This window comes from Furipterus horrens, unplaced genomic scaffold (genome assembly GCF_987537825.1).
Source record: "Furipterus horrens unplaced genomic scaffold, mFurHor1.1.pri manual_scaffold_3, whole genome shotgun sequence".
Classification (NCBI taxonomy): domain Eukaryota; kingdom Metazoa; phylum Chordata; class Mammalia; order Chiroptera; family Furipteridae; genus Furipterus; species Furipterus horrens.
In genome coordinates, this window is record NW_028327173.1 from 35,727,413 (window position 1) to 35,747,019 (window position 19,607).

Below are 19,607 nucleotides of genomic sequence, written 5' to 3' on the forward strand. Positions count from 1 at the left end.
AAGATCGAACCAGCGACACTTAGCTCGCAGGCCGACGCTCAATCCACTGAGCTAAATGTAAATAATATGTAATCATTTAAAATCATGTTTTATAAATTATATGAAAGGATATAACAATATGATCCAATATACAGTAAAAATAAAAAATACTTATATACCAAAACATTAGTTATGATTATCTCCAGATTAAAAAACTGGGTGCAATGTTATCTCTAGTACTTCTCTGTTTTCCATATTTTCTACTAAATTAGAAAAACTACTTGCAATGATGAGTGAATAGAGTACATTATTTACAAAACTTTTCAAAATGTGTTTGGTGGTTTCAGTTAAATCTTTAATACAAAACTAAGTATTATAGAAAAATGGTCAAGGTTTATTTAATACTTTTGCTTTTCTCCAAGTAAAGTATTCATATAGTTCTACAGAATCAGAGTACTGCTTGAAAAGAAATACCATAGAACAATGCCCAATATTTCAACTTTTATGGTGCCATTAAATCATTAAAATAAAAATACATTTTGACTTAGTTACCTATCCAGGGCTTCCTTGAAGTATTTTCTCTGGACATCAAACTGAAAGACTGTACGTTCACAATCCGTTGAAGCATTATCACTGCCCCCATGTTTCTTCAGGAAAGCATCAAACCCATTTTCATCTGGATATTTCAAACTACCCATGAATACCACTAAGTGGAAAGAACACAAAGTCACAGGACACAAAAATATAGACAATGTTTTTATTATCAAGAAGGAAATTCTATGCAAAAAAAAAAAAAAAAAGAGGAAGAAATAATATCAACACATTAACAATACCTGGATAATAATTTATTATACTTCTTATAAAATTCTATAATGCTCACATAGTACTTTTAAACTCAAAAACTAAACGTTTTATTTTCTTTAAAAAAATAAAAAAATGATTAATTTGTTAAAAGGTTAAAATGTAAACTAACATATATGCAGATTAAATGTTACTATAAAAACTCATAAGGTGAAACGTTTACCTTAAAATAGCTTAGAAAACTGGAATATAAAAAATAAGTGATTTGTGGAGGGGAGCAATAGGGGAAAAGTGGGACAACTATAATAGAAAAACAATAAATCAAAATTTTTTAAAAAAGTAATTCAGGAAAACAAGTATAAATTTAAGTATAGCATCTACATAGGTTTTAGTCAGATACATATTAAACTGAATATTACCTATTTTGTTTTATTAATCATGACTTTCTATTTTCTGTATTTCTGATGCTATGATATCTTTAGGCCTTGCTAACCATGAAACAGACTGTCCCTGACAAGGCTATACTCTAAATTCCTAGGGACTGACAATTGTCTCCTGATTAATACCTAAATAATAATAAAACCTACATTTTTAAACATTTTCTAAGTAGTTTCATTCTAATCTTCAAAACAAGCACACTAAAGGAAATTAAAATTAAGTCTTCACCTGCAATATTCATAAAGATTTTTTTCTTAGCCTTTTCTCTTATCAAACATATACCCATTAGTTATCCTTGAAATCAATTCAGACACATTTAAAGGAAAAACACACTCAGGAATGATATTTTACAAAGATCTTACTGTGCTCCAAAAAGTGTGCCAGCCCAGGCAGGTCATCCGGATCAGCAAAACTCCCAACTCCAACACAAAGAGCCGCTGCAGACTGGAGTAAGTAAAACACATACAAATGGTGAGTCAATACTAAAGGAATAATACCGACATCTCATCTTAAGGATTCACTCGGAGATGGAAGTTTTCCAATAGAAAGTAACAAAATTCTTTCCCTGATAATCAGGAGGAGCAGCAAAGTGAAACTCACCAGAACTGTGTCAGTTTCACCCTGCTGCTCTTCCTCTTGCCATCCTGCCAAATGCTGAACAGGTGCAGACCTAAGGAAAAAAGCAGAAACAAAAAAAAAAAAAAAAAGGGAAGAGGGAGTGGCCAGCCTACTGAAATATCATTTTGTGTCAGCACCTCAGAGTTCTGATCCAAGTTTGTCTCCTGATTGATTAGATCTCAGCAATCTACAGAATAATATATCTACAGATTATCTCTAAAAATCTCTAAGCAATTAAAGGGCTCTGTGTTCAGTAACTCAGTCACTAGATGTAAAATTTCTCAATGTTACTCAGAAATGTTCTTATTAAAACAAAACATGTCAAGAAAATAGCTAACAAAGAGAATAAGTAAATGATTAAAAAAGGAAATCTTTAGCTATTAAAGCAATACAGAACTGAACTTTAAAGAAGCTTTTTAATTCCTTACTTCTTATTGAAGATATACAGGATACATTACATGTCTATTGACAGTAATTTTTCATACCTTGGGAAAACCAGAGTTCTTAACAAAATAGATGGTCAAGAAGTACACCAAACAGCACTTCTTAAAAAATGATTAGGGCAGACCATGTGTCACTGTAAGTTAAAAGACACACAAAAAGGCAAAAAACAGCCCAATTTAAATCATTAAGAATAGGAAATTATTAACTTTCCCAAATTTTACAAATGTCAATTTTAAAGGGCTAACACATTTCGTGATACAGATTATTTGGGAAAATAGTCACCCTCTTGGAAAGAGAGCTTTTACAAAATAGCATGCACATGATATAAAGTCTACCTGTGTGTGAAAAAATGAAAGTATGTTTTCAGAAGAAACAAACTACCTCATTTGATACCATTTGATATTTTAAAGATTAAGCACATAAACTCAGGTAAAACATTGGGAAATAGCCACTTCTTCAAACCACAGTCTAACTTGTCCTGTGATATTTAATAGATGCCTAACCTGCTTTCAGCTCCAACTACCCCATTAAGATTTCTTGTCTCGACCAGCAGGGTTGAAGACATTTTTCTATAAGTTGACTTAGATAACAGTCTATCAGTCAGCTCTGACCACAGCAAAAACAGGCTCAGCGATTGCTAGAAAAGAAATACATACTTGAGAATAAACTTTCCAAGAAATCCATATTTGAGAATTCACTTAAGAAAAACCCTGAACAAATCATAATTCAATATTTATTATATTTAAATTTCAATCGTGTTACTTTCTCAAACACTTCAGATCAAGAGCAACTTCCTTTCGGAAGGAGAGAAATATGGGGGTGTGGGGGGCCCGCAGGGGGGGAGCAAAAATAATGACCCAGAAAAGTAGTTAACTTCTTGATTAGGTAAATGTTTCCCAAACATCTCAACATTTTTTCCTCCCATTTCCAGTATTAATTCTCATATTTACCTTAAACGAGGTTCACATTTTTCAAATAAAAATTAAATCATAAAACACCTGCAAAACCCTATCCAATTTTTAATTGACCTCTTATCTAGACTACTTTTATGTCTCTTTTACAGACATTCATTCAAAGACTATAAACTTTTTCATTGTTACAATCATGGGATCTTTCCTTTTACTACTATACCCACTGCATCTGAATCAAAACAATTTGATCTTCTCTTCAAACTACATTAGGTTCCTCCATTACTTTCTAATATAATCCAGAAAATTAGTTATCAATATTTTATGAAGGAATATTCCATCCTGAGTAGTGAGAAAAGAAAGGCAGTATTTTAAAAAGCCGTTTTTTTTTAATGGTCATTAGACTCTGACCTTGCTGCTTCTAGAAGAGGTTAACATTTCAAGTTTGATCCACAGAAGCAAAATGAAAAAGAATACCAAAAATACTGAATGCACATCCTCATTTGTCAAAGGGGTTCACAATTGCTGTATAAATCTAAGGTATTTTATTATGTCTTGACAGTAGTTGGCTATCAAGACAATTTTTATAATTTAACCCAAGTTTTGCTTATCAATTGATAGAAGATATAAAGAAGTCCAATTGAGCGTTGGCCTGCAACCCAAGTGTCGCTGGTTCGATTCCCAGTCAGGGCACATGACTTGGTTGCACATCAGGTCCCCAGCTGGGGACGCAAGTGAAAGGCAACCACACAGTGATGTTTCCCTCCCTCTCTTTCTCCTTTCCTCCTCTCTAAAAATAAACAACAAACAAATAAATTATTTAAAAAAAAAAAAAAAAAAACAGAAGTCCAAAGCACAAGAAAGGTCACTAACAGATACGGGAAGAAACTTATAGATAGGGAAAGTTTCATTATAAAGTTATAACACAATAAGTATTAGTGCTAAAATGGACCTCAAAAATTATGTAATCTAGTCCTGTTTTAGAATTCAGAAAATGAAACGGCCTAAGACCATCCAGCAAGGTAGGATAGTGCCAGAATTAGAACTGAAGTTTCCTGATTGTTAGTATTCTTACTATTAATATTCTATGTGGAATTATGAGATCTATTTTAAAGTGAACTTATTGATTCCTAATTTATTTATAAAGACTTCAGTATAGACTAACAAGTGGCATATAATATATGTGTGTGTGTGTGTATATATATCATCGTCATCGGCAGCCGTCCGTCTCGAGAGACGATGGTGTAGCTTCTTAAGAGTCTATCTGCACCGCCGAGAATGGTTGTGCAGTCCGACTCGGGAGTGACACGGTATCTGTCTCCTCCCGTGTTGAATCAACATCTTGCGATGACGCTGGAGTGTCCTCTCCAGTGAAGCTGAAGCTACAGAGCCTGGGCAGGGTGATATGGAGGGTCTGCTGTTGCCCATGCAGCAGACCCCCCCTCTCTTTGCAGCTGAAGGGTCCAAGGGAAAGACGGAGTCAATACAGCTTGGCTTCAGGTGCGCCGCAGGAGTTGCCGGTGTTGACTACAACGTCGAACCGCCTTAGGGACTCCGGCTCTGGATTTTCTGTCGCGGTTTACTCCCTCCCTTAGCCTTTCCCCTGAAGAGGTATGCCGCAAGGCAGCGGAGGTTTTTTGGAGTCAGAGTTTTCCTTCTCTGGTGCATATTAAAACCATTTGGCCTATCTTGCCACCCCAAAACAGCCATCACTCATAATCTGAATAGCAAGGGGCAAATAAGATTCGATCCCCTCCACCACCCCCGCCGCCCCCTGGCTACTGTGGCTCAGTGGATTGAGTGTCGGTCTGCGAGCCAAGTGTCACTGGTTCGATTCCCAGTCAGGGCACATTACTAGGTTGCACGTCAGGTCCCCAGTTGGGGGCGCAAGTGAGAGGCAACCACATAGTGATGTTTCTCTCTCTTTTTCTCCTTTCCCCTCTCTCTAAAAATAAAATAAACAAACAAATAAATTATTTTTTTTTAAAAAGATTCGATTCCCCCCAGCACCTTAAAGAACACAGTCTTCTTTAAAAAATAATTTTCCCAGGAAGAGTGACTATCAAAGGACTTATTTTAAACCTATCTACTACTTGTAGTCTGAGGACTGACCACTTTACAGTCTAATACATCTGATATCTAGATTTTAGGTTTAGTAATCTGAACTATAATTCATTTGTATGTGGGCTATACCATGTTAAATGCATTATCAATATTCAGAAACTGTTGTTGACAGTCCAGTCAGAATGCCGCACTAGGGAGTCTCCCCCATTGGCCAAGATGGCAGCAGGGGGAGGTTCTTTAAGCATGCCAGTGGCTAGAAAGATGAATGGACAGGACCCGAACACACTGAAAGCTAACGGGACAATTGTATAGAAAAAAAGCCCTCTCCTCATTACCCTTCTATGAACTGGGGGCTTGAGAAAGAAAGGGGGTTAGTCTTTGAGATGGGAGTCCACCTTTCTCCTAGGTCTCGCAGCACCTGAATAAACCCCTTTCCTTTTGCAATAGCACCGGTCTCATGAGGGTGGCTCTTCTAGTGGCAGGCAGCCAAACCTGTGTTTTTGATTACAAAATAAGCCTTAACACACATTTGCTGATAAATTCCACTATAATGCCTACAAAATATAATCCTTGAATATAAGTACTCCCTACTGCAAAATGAAGGCATTTTTCAAAAGATATCCAGAGAAGGTCCTGGCCGAGTAGCTCAGTTGGTTAGAGCACCTGGAGACACCAAGACTGCAGTTCAATCTCTGGTCAGGGTGTTACAGAAACAGGGGAGTCCAAAAACAAACCCCAGAGTTTGCGGCTGGGAGATAGGGAGCAGGAAGCAGCTTTCAGGATGCACTTGCATGCCTGGAGCTAGTGGCTGGATACATTGTTGCAAAGACCCGCTTTACTTCTAAGACTCAGGAAGATGGGAGGGATCTTGGACGGTGGGCTGGTAAGGAAGAAGCAGACAGAGCCTACGTAGGGTTCTGTGAATGGTCAGGACGGTTTGCAACACCCACTGCGTGAGAGGAGGCAGGGGGAGAGAGGAGGCAGGGAGGGAGAGAAGGAGCTGCGGACATATTTCGGGCTGGCTCTGGCTCTAGGAGGCTCTCTCTCAGGCTCTCTCTGGCCCTCACGCCCTCACTCTCTGGCTCTTGTGGGCTCCCTCCATCTGGCTTGGAGAAGGGATCTCCAGGCTGCTTTAAGAAGAGGCTCTTGCCAGACTGCTTTGAGAAGGAGAGGAGATCCATGCGGTTTGCAGGAAGAAGGCAGTTTACAAGGAGGCTGAGAATCCGGGCGTTCCTGCATTGAGAGCTGGAGGGCACCACAGCACAGAAAGGACCTCCCCAATCAGAACCGAGTGATTGGCAGCTACTGGTAAAGCTGAACTGTGCCTAGGAAGTAGGGAAACGGTGTTTCTGACTTCCATAAGACTGGCCAGGTCTGGGAGGGGGAGGCAGGACTTTGTGTAAATAAACAATTCTTTTCCTTTTCACCAAACTCTGGTATTCAGAGTTATGATTCTGGCGGCGGGCAGTCAGACCCCTAACTAAACAGCCCATGGGTTCTGTTTCAATCGGAGCAGCCTAGGGGTTCTGTTACAAGGGCACATATAAGAATCAACCAATCAGTGCATAAATAAATGGAACAACAAATTGATGCTATTTTCTTTCCTCTCTTTCTCTCTCAAATCAATTTTTCAAAAAAAATTTTAAGATATCAAGAGAAGGAAATTCTTCCTAATTCCCTCTATCTATTCATTGATCGTTATTATATATCACACTAATTAAGCTCAACTCCCCATTTCTATTTCAATTCCTCCAGTTTACCTGTTAAGTTACCCACACTTTTGGTGCTTTCCCATCAAAGGAGACAAATCACATTCCATTACCTAGATAGAAATTACCCATATGAAGACTCATAGAATTATAGGCAAGGTGAGGAATCTACACTAACGCTGTTCTTTTTCTTTTCCCAGTCTCTCTCCAAAGATAATACACTCTCTTAGTCCTCTATCCCAGGCTAAAAGTTATGCAGATCCACCTCCTAGCATTTGTTTTAAAACATATAATGTGCACAGATACACATAAATTCAAATGTTACCAGTGATTATCTCTGAGAGTTATGGTTATGGTGATTTTTATATTTTGCTTTTCTTTATTTTCCATTTGTTTCTATAATAAACATCTGTCACTTCTATAATCAGAGCAAAATATTTATAAATGTAATCTATATGCAGAAAAAATAGACCTTTGCTCAAGATCAAAAGATACAGACTTCATTTTTGCCATTAAGAGATAAAACAGCCCTGGCCAGTGTGGCTGCGTTGGTTGAAGTGACATCCTGTACACCAAACGGTCGTGGGTTTGATTTTGGGTCAGGGCACATGCCTAGGTTGCAGGTTAGGACCCTGCTGGGACATGTAAAGGGGGCAGCAGATTGATGTTTCTCTCTCACATCAATGTTTCCCTCCCTCTCTCTCTCTCCCTTCCCCTCTCTCTAAAAATCAATGAGCATGTCCTCAGGTGAGGATTAAAAATAAATAAATAAATAAATAAAACATAAGTTTAGAACTTATCACAAAGAAATCCCAAATTAGTAAAAAATAAAATAGACATGATACACACCTGTTTCTCAGTGGTTTTCTTTCTGCCTTCTGCCCTCTCTTCTAATTCTTCCAATTCATTATCCTCAGTATCAAGATCATCGTCATGTTCATCTACATCATCAAATTCATTTTCATCATCAAAACCCTCTTCATCATCATCTTCTATTTCAGCTCCAGAATCTTCATCATCGTCGTCGTCATCGTCATCATCATCCTCTTCATCTTCTTCCTCTTCTTCATCATCTGTTGCATCTCCTGTTTTACCTTCCGTATTACTTAGGTCTGAAATCAAAAGTGCCTGCAAACCATTTTGTAATTTGATGTATCTAAAAAAGCAAAATAAAAAAATTACATTTGAGTCAGCAGTTCATTACACTAAACCAATATGAGTGATCAGCTTAGCAGAATTCTTTTAAAAATTCAAGGACACACAGCAAAACCAACACTATTTTAAACTAATCAAATTGGTTGCTTTTGGAAGGGGAATCTCAAAACAGCTTATCAGTTTCTGAGTAGCTGGAGAGAAAGAATAGAGATACTACACTGTATTTTATATACAGTGGTGGGCAAAAGGTTTACAGTTGTTCATATGGAAAATAATATATTAATAATAATACAAGAATAAACCATTTCATGTACTCTCAACTGTAAACCTCCTTTTGCCCGCCCCTATAACAGCATATATTTTATATGCCTTGTTTGTATATTTAAATTTTGAACTATGAAAATATATTTACTTATTCAAAAATCAAATCTTAGAAGTTCAAGTCACCACTAAGTCTACCTTACTATATTTTTATTTAATATTAACAAATATTCTACCATACCAGAAGACTTAAGAGAAACATATCCCTCAATAAACAGTGCAGCTGTGTCAGCTTAAATATTAAAGCAAAATCTATTTAAACTCTGTTGATTTCCTTTGGTATGATGTATTTGATATTTTATACTAGTCACCAAGGCTGCTTTCACTAACTAAAAAAATGACTACATCTCTAAGAAAACTAAATTCCACACACTGGTAGCCCTGCAGGAAGATGATTATCCATGCTACTTAGTAAAACTGCCAGTTTGATTACTGGGTGCTTACTACAAACTTCTCCTGTATATACTCATTCTTACATGTGTTATTCAATGAGCATTTACTTAGCATTTAATGTATCAGATACCATGCTTTATTAAAGGTAAAGAGAATAAAAATGCATTCCTCCCCATCAGGCATTACTATCTAGTACAATACAATACAATTAAGCCAGTACAATACAAAATGACCAAGGTAAACACATAACATTAGAAAGAAGGAAGCAGTGAAGAAAGGCCTCTGAGAGGAAGTACACTTGAGCCTTGAAGATTAAAAAAAGTTCACCCAGCAGAAACTGAAAGAATAATGTACAAAGACAAGGAAAGGAGACTCTGGATGAAGACAGAAGACTGAATACATGCCCTTTTCTCCTTTCCATGTCAAAAAACACATTTAAATAACCTCAATACTCCAGCTTATTCCTCACCCTCACCCCACACACAAACCTCAAGTCTATCCTCAGCAGCATGAAGAAAGCAGATCAGGCATGTGATAGGCTCAACTGTGCTCCCCCTAAAAGTCTTACGTTGGAAGTCCTAACCTCTACTGCCTCAGAATGTGACTGCTCTTAGAAATAGGCCAAAGAGATGATTAAGTTACAATGAAGCCATTACAGTGGTCCTAATCTATCTGACTGGTGTTTTTATAAGAAGAAATTTGAACACACACACACTGGATGTTTCTGCAAACCCATGTAAGACCATGTGAGGACACAGATGAAGGTGGCCATCTGCAAGTCAAAGAGAGAGGCCTCAGAGAAACCAAACCTCTCACCTTGATGTCGGACTTCTGGACTCCAGAATTTTAAGAAAATAAATTTGTTGTTTAAGCCACCAGACTGTGGTATTTTGTTTATGGCAGCCCTAATAAACAAATACAAACAAAGCCTTTTTTAAAAAAAAAACCATCAATGGCTTCCCATCATACTTGAAACAAAATCCAAAATCCTTACCAGGGCCTAGAAGTCTCCATAAAACCTGGTCCAACTTCCTTTCCCACCACTCTTCCTTCATTTTGTTTTGACCAAATGACTTTATTGTTGTTTCTTGAACATTCCAAACAGGATCCCACACCAGGGCCTTTGAGCTTGCTATTCCCTCAGCTCTAAAGGTCTTGCCCCAGATCCAGTATTTGCAAGGCTGTTCCATGTCTTTCAAGTCTGCTGAAATCCTACCTTTTCAGAGATGCTTTTTTAAAACCATACTATCTAAAAGAACGCCCATTCTCTATCCTCTCTTACCCTGCTTTAACTTTTTCACACCGTTTATCATCACCTGACTTTTTCCCCCCTGTATGTACCTTTAGACTTTTAGCCTGGAGGGCAGGTCTTTTCTTTTTCTCCACAGCTACAGCAGCAGCACCTAAGACACTGATTGTTTAGTACTTAGGAAACATTTAAGAAACATCTATTGCCCTGACCAGGGTGACCCAGTTGGTTGAGTGTCCTCCTGACAAAGCAAAAGGTCACCATTTCAATGCTGGTGGAGGCATAGGCCTAGTTTGTGGGTTCTCCCTCCCCTCCCCCTCTCTAAAAATAAATGAATAAAAACTTAACAAGAAAAAAATATTTTTCTTGCCACTACAGAGGGCCTGAGATATAAGTACTTAAAACCAACAAAGTGAAACAAAATATCAGATAAAATCTAAAACCCAGTTTTATATAAATATTATGAGTACACATGTACACATTAAATGCATATAAAGGTACCCCGGCTGGTGTGGCTCAGTGGGTTGAGTGCAAGCCTGCAACCCAAAAGATCTCCAGTTCAATTTCCGGTCAAGGCACATGCCTGGGTTGTGGGCCAGATCCCCAGTTGGGAGGCGTGCAAGAGGCAACCAACTGATGTTTCCCCTCTCTTTCTCCCTCCCTTCTTACCCTCTCTCTAAAAAATAAAATCTTTAAAATTTTTTATTTATATAAAGGTAGAGCAAACAAAAAGCTACAAAGCAAATGTAACAGTAATATATATAAATAAATATATATGTGGAGAGGAATAGAAATAGAGCAGGATACAAACAACTTTCATGCCTTAATCTATAACTTCTATACTTTTTCAACCTTTTGTAATAAAAATATGTCCATTATATTAAATTATTTTAGAACAATAATTTAATAAAAACCAAAAACCCACTCCTTAACAAATTAAGACACACACAAAGCCCTTCACTTTATAGAGGGTTAACTTCCATAAGTCATCATCAAATCCATTTAAAGACAGTCAGGGACAGAATGTGTTCTCATCACTTCTATTCAACACTGTATTAGAAGGCCTGGCCAATAAAAAAGATCCAAAATATACATAAACAGAAAAAATCATGAGGCAAAGATATTGAAAGCTAAGACAATTAACTGCAAATTTATGATTACCTAGAGAATGCAAAAGAATTTTTTAAAACTACAAGTAATAAAGAGTTCAGCAAAGTACCCAAAATCAAGAACCATGAACAAAACTCATGAACTTCCCTATGTAGCAAAGGTCACCAATTAAAAGATTTCAATGAAAGCTACTATTCACAAAAGTAACAGAAACTATAAAGTATTTAAATATAAACCTTATAACAATAGCTCACATTTTAAATGTATTAATTTACATGTCTTAACCCACTTAATTTTCATAACCCTAAGGAGTTATTCTTTCCATATTATGGATGAGGAAACTAAAGCTTCACAGGGACTGAACCCAGGTAGAATGACACTAGAGCCCATTCTTTTCACTGCTACTCGGCACAGCCAATATGAGGAAAACTAGAAAACTTTACAGGAGAAAATAAAAGACCTGGCTAGTCACACCATGCTGTTGGGTGGGAATACCCAATACTCCAAAGATATAAATTCTTCCCCCAAGTTAATGTGTAAATTCAAGGCAATTATGTGGGTGAGAAACACAAAAAAATGCCAAGAACATTTTGAAAAGGGAAAACAATGAGGGGGAAGTTCCTTACCAATTATAAAAAGTATTTTAAAGCAATTGAAATAAAAAAGTATACTGGTACAGGAGCAACTACAGATCAATAAAAGAGAATAGGTTCTAGAAACAGATTAGTGTTTAAATGATGCTGAAACATAGACAATTCACTTCAGGAGAAAAACTAGCCATCTATCTCTAACTTAACATTCAACACATAAATAAATTCCAGACAGATTATGGAGCTAAAAGGAAAATTTTTCTAAAAGTACTTAAGAGAAAATATTGTTATATTACTGGGATAAGAAAACCTGTACTAAACAAGACACAAAATCCAGAAGTATAAAGGGAAAAAACTGGAAAGATTTCACTATATTCTAGTTTAAAACTTTTCTGAAACAAAATATCATAAAAAAAATCAAAGAGCAAATTGAATACTGAGAGAAAAGATTAACAAGGAACATTTGTAACAGAAAAATAGTGTAAACCACCCAAATGTCCACGGATAAGACAATATGCAAAATCTCATGTTCATTATAGAGAAAATAGTGCCTCAGGTTTTAGCCTTAAATTGCTATTTCTAGGCCTAGACAGAGAGTGCTAAATCATTTTAGGTCAAAAGAACATATTTGGGGGCAGGGGTAACTTTGTAATTATGTAACTTGTCATCCCTTCTCCCCAAACCATGTGGTCTCAAATATTTGTACGTATATATATAATTTTTGCAGGGGTGGGGCTCTTCTGTCAATCATTCACTAAAAAAACCTCTCTTCCTCTAGCATATTTAACCTGTGTTCATTTATTTGGTTTCATTATCCCACTGCTCCTGTACTTAAACACTTAAGTATGTTTTTCAAATTATGCCCAAAAATCAAAAATATGATATTATTCTCTTTATAATGAAGTAGCCACCTACTTGTTTTATTTGTTCCTTAAGAAACTAACTTTTGTGAATCAACTTTCAGTCACTAAAATTACCACAGTTAAAGAGTCCATGTATTTAAATCCAAATTCATGTACTAAGACCACACTGGGGGATCATTGTAACCATGCTGCTACAATTATTAACATTATGGCCCTGGCCAGTATGGCTCAGTTGGTTGGAGTGTCAACCCGTAGGCCAAAAAGGTCTCAGGTTTGATTCCCAGTCATGGAACATGCCCAGGTTGTGGGCTCCATCCCCAGTCAGGGCACATTAAAGGCGCTACCAATCAATGTTTCTCTCTCACATCTCTCTCTCTCCCTCTCCACCCCCCCTTCTCTAAAAGCAATGAAAAAAATATCAAGTGAAGATAAAATAATAAAATTATTAACATTATGAAGACTGAGACAAGATGAACGGATTCCATTCTTAACTAGCCTGGAAACTTTAACTATTTTTCCTTTAACTTTCCAGTCCTGCATCAATGCCGGGATATATACCTGGACCTCCAGGTAACCCTCTAACTGACACCTGATTTAGGCCCTCAGTGACTCATGTATACATCTACCTGACATCCATTATCCAGACCACTGGTATATGACCAGACCTCCTGGCACCCATCTTCTGGACCATCTGGCATCCATCATCCTGACTGCCTGACATCTGACTGATAACCATCCTGGACCAATCCCAGGGCTAAGAACCTAGCAGAACTGATAATTCTCAAGAATGTACTTTATTTTACTACAAAAACCTTTAACTATTTTTTCTTCTTTGGAACACTTCTGGTTTTTCTTGCCTAGCTGAGTTTCCCGTTTGCAAACTCCAAGGCTCTTGAATAAATCTCTATCATTTATTTCTAGCAAACTCACCTCACTCTTTTGTTAGTTCATGCAACAATACTAAGCATTCATCACAATATTCTCAACTCACAGGAATGCAAAAATCAGAAAAAATAGAAAACTTAAAATAAAATTTCTTTACAGTATAATTTTTTCACAAAAATAAAAAATGGAAATGACACTGCAACCAAAGTTAAGTTTCTGAGTGGCTCATTTGATAGCCAAGCAAGGAAAACTATTCACCAACAGGTGAGTTACACTGTGTTTCTTTGTAGCAGCTGAAGAAAGCTATCCAAAGAAAATAAAATTGCTTAAGACTATTTGCCTTTGGGTAAGAACCACTGCAAAAAGAGTTGACATGGTAGCAATACTGAGTCAATTAAAAACACAGTGTATCATTTCAGGATGTTGGCGCTTGATGTCAGTGCCAAGTTTGAAGCAATTGAGGAATTAGCCTCTATGGATATTCTTCATGGAAGGATGTAGAGACAAGAACACTTTCAAAGAGGTTGAGGAAATAAGAATACAGTACAACCTAAAGTGGAATCTAGTATGTTACCGCATTAATGTCAGTAAAAATATGTATGGAGCAGGAAAAAAAAAGCTTTAGACAAATTTATCTTTTATGAACTATTTCAAAGCCTATAATTATTTATTGCCTTATTCATAGCAGTACTTTGCAGAAAATACATGAATCTATCATGCTGTAGTAAACCAGTAGTGTCATTTACTCCTGTAGACTTAACAATCATCAGTTCTGTGAGATTTTGTCAGAAATACAAGCTGAATAGCTTAAATTGCTCTTACTGTGGAGCAGTTTGATGCTTAGCAATGAGAACATTTAATTGTAATGTTTTGAGCCAATATTGAAATTTTTCTGAAGAACAGCCTTCAACCAGTATTATCAAACACCAAATGCCTTTGGAAATTAGTTTTTGCTGCAGACTTGTTAATGTTTCTTAATGAGTTCAACCCCAAATTACAAAACAGCACTTACATGCAAACTTATCTTATGGTACAGTCATTTCAACAACTAGGGACTTACAGCCAAGATGGAGGTGTAGATAGAGACACTTTGCCCCCTCACACAACCATAAGGATCACAATTAACCTCAAAACAAAACAAAAAAACACAAGAACTGACAGAAAATTGAACTGTACTGTATAGAAGTCTGACAACCAAGGATTTAAAGAAAAACAATTCCTCCAGATGGGTAGGAGGGGTGGAGAGGACACAGTGTGTAGGCGGCGAGGCGGCAGTGGCAAGGCAGCAGTGGGCAAGGCAGCAGCGGCAGCCTACAGAAAAGGCAGTTCCACATTCACGTGTGGCAGATAAAAGCCAGAGGGGCACCTGGAGAGTGGTCCCAGCCCCAGGCCGGATCACACAGCTCAGGGTTCCCGTGCCCAGAAAATAAAGCCTCATAGCTTCTGGCTGTGAAAACCAGTGGTGGCTGGTAAGGGTGGAGAGCGGAAGAAACTGCCCATCTCTCAGGATGGTTCATTTAGAGGGCCCCCACGGTCTTAAAACATATGCAAACCCACCCACTCTGGGAACCACCACTAGGGCAACAGCTAGAGGGGCGCCACTCGCATGTGGGAAGTGGGTGAAGTCACTGTAAAAAGGGTGGGTGCCAAGCAAGCAGCATTGTTCCCTCTCTGACCTGTCCCTCACACAGTGCCACAAAGTAGTGAAACGGGTTGCTCAACACTGACAAATACCTAAGGCTTAGCCCCTTATAATGTTAACAGGTGTGCCAAGACAGGGAGTCAAAGCAGCTCTACTTAATACTGTACACATAAACAAACTCATGGAGGCTGCCAAATTGAGAAGGCAAAAAAGTATGGCTCAAATGAAAGAACAGATCAAAACTCCAGAAAAAGAACTAAGCGAAATGGAGAGAGCCAATCTATCAGATGCAGGGTTCAAAACACTGGTGATAAGGATGCTCAGAGAACTCATTGAGTATGGCATATGTATAAGGGAAGAAATGAAGGCTATACTGGGTGAAATAAAGAAAAATCCACAGGGAACCAGTAGTGAAGGGAAGGAAGCCAGGGTTCAAATCAATGTATTGGAACATAAGGAAGAAATAAACAGTCAACCAGTACAGAATGAAGAAACAAGAATTCAAAAAAATTAGGAGAGGTTATGAACCTCTGGAAAAACTCTAAAGATACTAACATCTGAATCATAGGGGTGCCAGAAGGAGAAAAGGAAGAGCAAGAAATTGAAAATTTATTTGAAAAAATAATGAAAGAAAACTTCCCTAATTTGGCGAAGAAAATGGACATACAAGTCCAGGAAGCCCAGAGAGTCCCAAACAAGTTGGATCCAAAGAGGACCACAACAAGACACATCATAATAAAAATGCCAGAGGTTAAAGATAAAAAAAGAGAATCTTAAAAGCAGCAAGAGAAAAGCAGAGAGTTACCTACAAAGGGGTTCCTATAAGACTATCAGCTGATTTCTCAAAAGAAATTTTGCAGGCTAGAAGGGGGGCTGGCAGAAGTATTCAAAGTGATGGAACGCAAGGACCTACAATCAAGATTACTCTCTTAAGCAAAGCTATCATTTAGAATGGAAGAGCAGATAAAGTACTTTCCAGACAAAGTAAAACTAAAGGAGTTCTTCACCACCAAGCCATTATTACAGGAAATGTTAAAGGGACTTTTACAAGAAAAAGATAAAAAACATGAACATTAAAAAGGCAACAAATTCACAACTATCAACAACTGAATCTAAAAATCAAACTAAGCAAACAACCCAGGACGGGAACAGAATCACAGGTATGGGAATCATATGGAGGGTTATAAGCTGGGGTGGGGAAAGGGGAAATTGGGGAAATGGTGCAGGGATTAAGAAGCATAATTGATAGGAACAAAATAGACAGGGGGAAGTTAAGAATCATATAGGAAATGGAGAAGCCAAAGAACTTATATGCACGACCCACATGAACTAAGGGGGGTTGGGGGAATTAAGAAGGGTACAGGGGTACCAGGCTGAAGGGGGCAAAGGGGAAAAACTTGGGACAACTCTAATAGCATAATCAATAAAACACCCTTAATAAAAGTCTAAATGAAACTTCAATATATAAAACAGACATAAGTGGACCTACTCTTTTGAAAGGAGAGGAAGTTATTGGAAAACTATGCTATTCTAATCAACCCCTTTCATTTTTAAATAAGAAAACTGAGACCTTAAGGACAACACTGACTTGGCAAAAGACTACATAAAGATAGGAATATAGCAACATATTGAAAGAATACTTAAACATTATCTCCTCTTTGAAGTCTTTCTAACTTTCTCCCTAGGTGGAGTTTACCATTCCTTACTTTATTCCCCAATACACTTAGCATATACTTAAATTATGGCTTCCATACAACTTTAGTGCCCTAATTTTAGTTTTTATGTGTCTGTGTCCCTCTACTACATTGAAAGCTCCCTGAAGGTGGGACTATCTTAATCATCTTTGTATATCCAGTATCCAGAATAAAATTTTACTAAGTTATATTCAATGAAGTTTCATAAAAGATTTAAGAGAGCTCAGCACCTGTCACAGAGTAGGACTCAATATGTATTTGTCAAATGAATTTGCTGAAAATGAGGTCATTAAATGAAAGAATACAATTAAAGCAGTTAGAACACTATCTGACACAATGTGTATTCTATAAACATTAGCTGTTATTACATATCTTTATACAGGCAGACAACTGAAGCTGTTATGAACATTTAATTCGGAAAGCCAAAACTAAGCACCTTTTATCAAGGTTTCAACTTATTCACTTACATATTACAAATACAACCACATCTTTGATAAGAGAAAATTTAACCCATTCATAAAGAGTTATCTTGTAGCCTGGGAAACAAATAGTACAAGGAGCTGTGTATTATTAATCGCTTGACTTGGAGTGAAAACAGGCCAGTCTTAAACTTGAGGGTAAGTCTTTTTTTTTCCCCTAGATCTCAGTTTCAATCATCTGTCAAAATGGGGTGGGAGTGGAAAAAATTATTTCTAAGGTTCCTTCCTGCTCTAACACTTACAGGGGTTTATAAACAAATTGGGACCAAAAATCCTTCAGCTTTTGACTCAACACGAGTAAGAATTTTATAAAAATCCATAAATGGTGCACTACATTTGGTGACAGGGTTTTCATACCAACTCTGTTATTATTTAACTGTGTAATTCTAAGCAAGAAGCAAACTCTGGATCTCAATTGCTTCCACCTGAGAAAAAAATGAACTTGTTGAACAATACGATCTTTCTTTAAAATACATCATAGTCATGATGTTCTACGAAGTAAGCTACCTCTGCAGTAAATATTCAGGTGGGGAATGAGCCCACTCTTTGCTGGTGAGCAAAGAGATGCTTATAAGATTCCAGAATGAACCAAAAGTAGATAATTTCAGAATGAGATGAAACCATACGAGTTATGACTCATACAACGGAGTCTGATACAGTCTTGGAACAGGTCACTCAACCATTCCAGTAATAAGAAACCAAGGAAACAAGTCATTTCATGGTAGGCCGACCATGATGCCTAAGTTCTTTTACTCAAGCCACACAATCCTCTAGTAACTTCCACCTATTAACTTCACCCCTACTTCAACTAAGGGAACCTCAAGTATTTGTGGGTAGTGATTATATACCCCTTAAATATTCTCTCCAGAATTAAAACCCCCAACTCTTCAACCTTGCCTCATAACATAATACCGAAGACTCTCACCACCCAGCCTTCCTTAATGTCAAGATTACTCGAACCACCATTCCCATTCTGACATCCTGCTTCCTTCTGGAACCCAAGATTTCCCACTTGTCCAGCTGACACCACACGGAAGCTCCTAATTGCCCTAGACACCTCCACCCAAGGAAGCATTCGGGATGGGAAGTGTACCCCTGCAGCTCCTTTGAGTGATGAGAGAGACAAGAAGTGACCGCGGCAGCAAGAGAGAGGCCCGCACCCGGCTCTCCTCCCCGTTCCGAGCCTCCTCCCTCACCGGTATTGCTTGGGGTCGCTAGGAGACTTGACGATCTCAGGGTCTCCGGCATTACTGATAGACCCCCTTCGTCCCTCCTCCTCAGATTCATCTACTCCTAGACGGGCAACCCGGGCGCTCTCGCCCAAATCCTGTCCAGGGGGCTGCAGGTCAGGGCAGCTGCAGGTAGCCTTCGCCTTGTTCCTTCCAGGCATGGTCGGAGTATGAAGGGATCTGACAGCAGCCGAGTCCTCGCACCGACTCCGCGCTTCGATTCTCCACAGCGCCGCGAGCTCCCGCCCGGCCTCACACCACAACTTCCTCCCGGTGGCCCCGACTGCAGCAACCGTGACTCTCCTCAGCATTCACCACCAAGCCGGAGCGTTGGGCATCCCGCTCCCCAGGGCCCACCTCCTCCTCCTACTCCTCCAGCTGCTCCTCCTCCTCCGCGTTCCAGAGGCAGTGGCGGCCGGCGCTGGTGCTGCCGCAGCCGCCGCGGAGGACAGGCCTGCACCCCTCCCCCAATCTGGTCTCCCTAACGCCAACTTTCCTCACCCCCCGCCCACCTGGGGGTGACGCTACTGATTCTACCCAATAAAGAGGCAAGGTAGCAGTCACGCGCACGTAAGCAACCAATGGAAACGGGGAATAAAAGGAACCGGATAGACCCGGTCCGACTTTCCGACACTCCAGAGAGCTCTTTGAAACCTAGGATGGGCGGGGCGAGAAGAGGCGGAGAACGTGGCGCGTAGAACGACGGGAGATGGGCGTGTGGTCAGCAGCTGCGCGCTTAGGACGTATGTGGCTGCCGCTGAGTAGTGACCGGTGGCTCTGAGAGAATACTCTCCTGGTGGGGAAACCAAGAAGCGAGTGGAGAAAAAGACTCTCAAGTTTCTTTCCCCGTTCACATCATATTTTGCTTATCCTGCCACTCCGATTCGGGGCGGAGCCTTCTGCCGTGATTCAGCACATTGAAAAGCTGATCCCCGGAAGTATTTTTTTTCGCCGCCGGATGGAAACTGCTTGAGTGTAGACCCGAGCGGAGCAGGGCTGAGCGCCAGAGATAGGTTTTGGCACTTCACCTTATCAT

General features: G+C 38.8%; 1 protein-coding gene across 3 annotated transcripts in view; it reads right to left on the bottom strand.

Moving 5' to 3' along the window:
* Nucleotides 1-18,997, bottom strand: part of NRDC (nardilysin convertase) — a 71,871-nt gene extending 52,874 nt beyond the window's left edge. For all 3 annotated transcript variants that reach the window (XM_090269442.1, XM_090269443.1, XM_090269441.1), the window contains exons 1-4: nt 18,539-18,997; nt 7,811-8,117; nt 1,581-1,662; nt 532-685 (exon numbers count right to left, since the gene is read on the bottom strand). In XM_090269442.1, the coding sequence (XP_090125568.1) occupies nt 532-685; nt 1,581-1,662; nt 7,811-8,117; nt 18,539-18,882 (887 nt within the window). In that variant the 5' untranslated portion in view covers nt 18,883-18,997. The remainder of the gene's footprint in view (nt 1-531; nt 686-1,580; nt 1,663-7,810; nt 8,118-18,538) is intronic.
* Between the last annotated feature and the right edge of the window lie 610 nt (nt 18,998-19,607).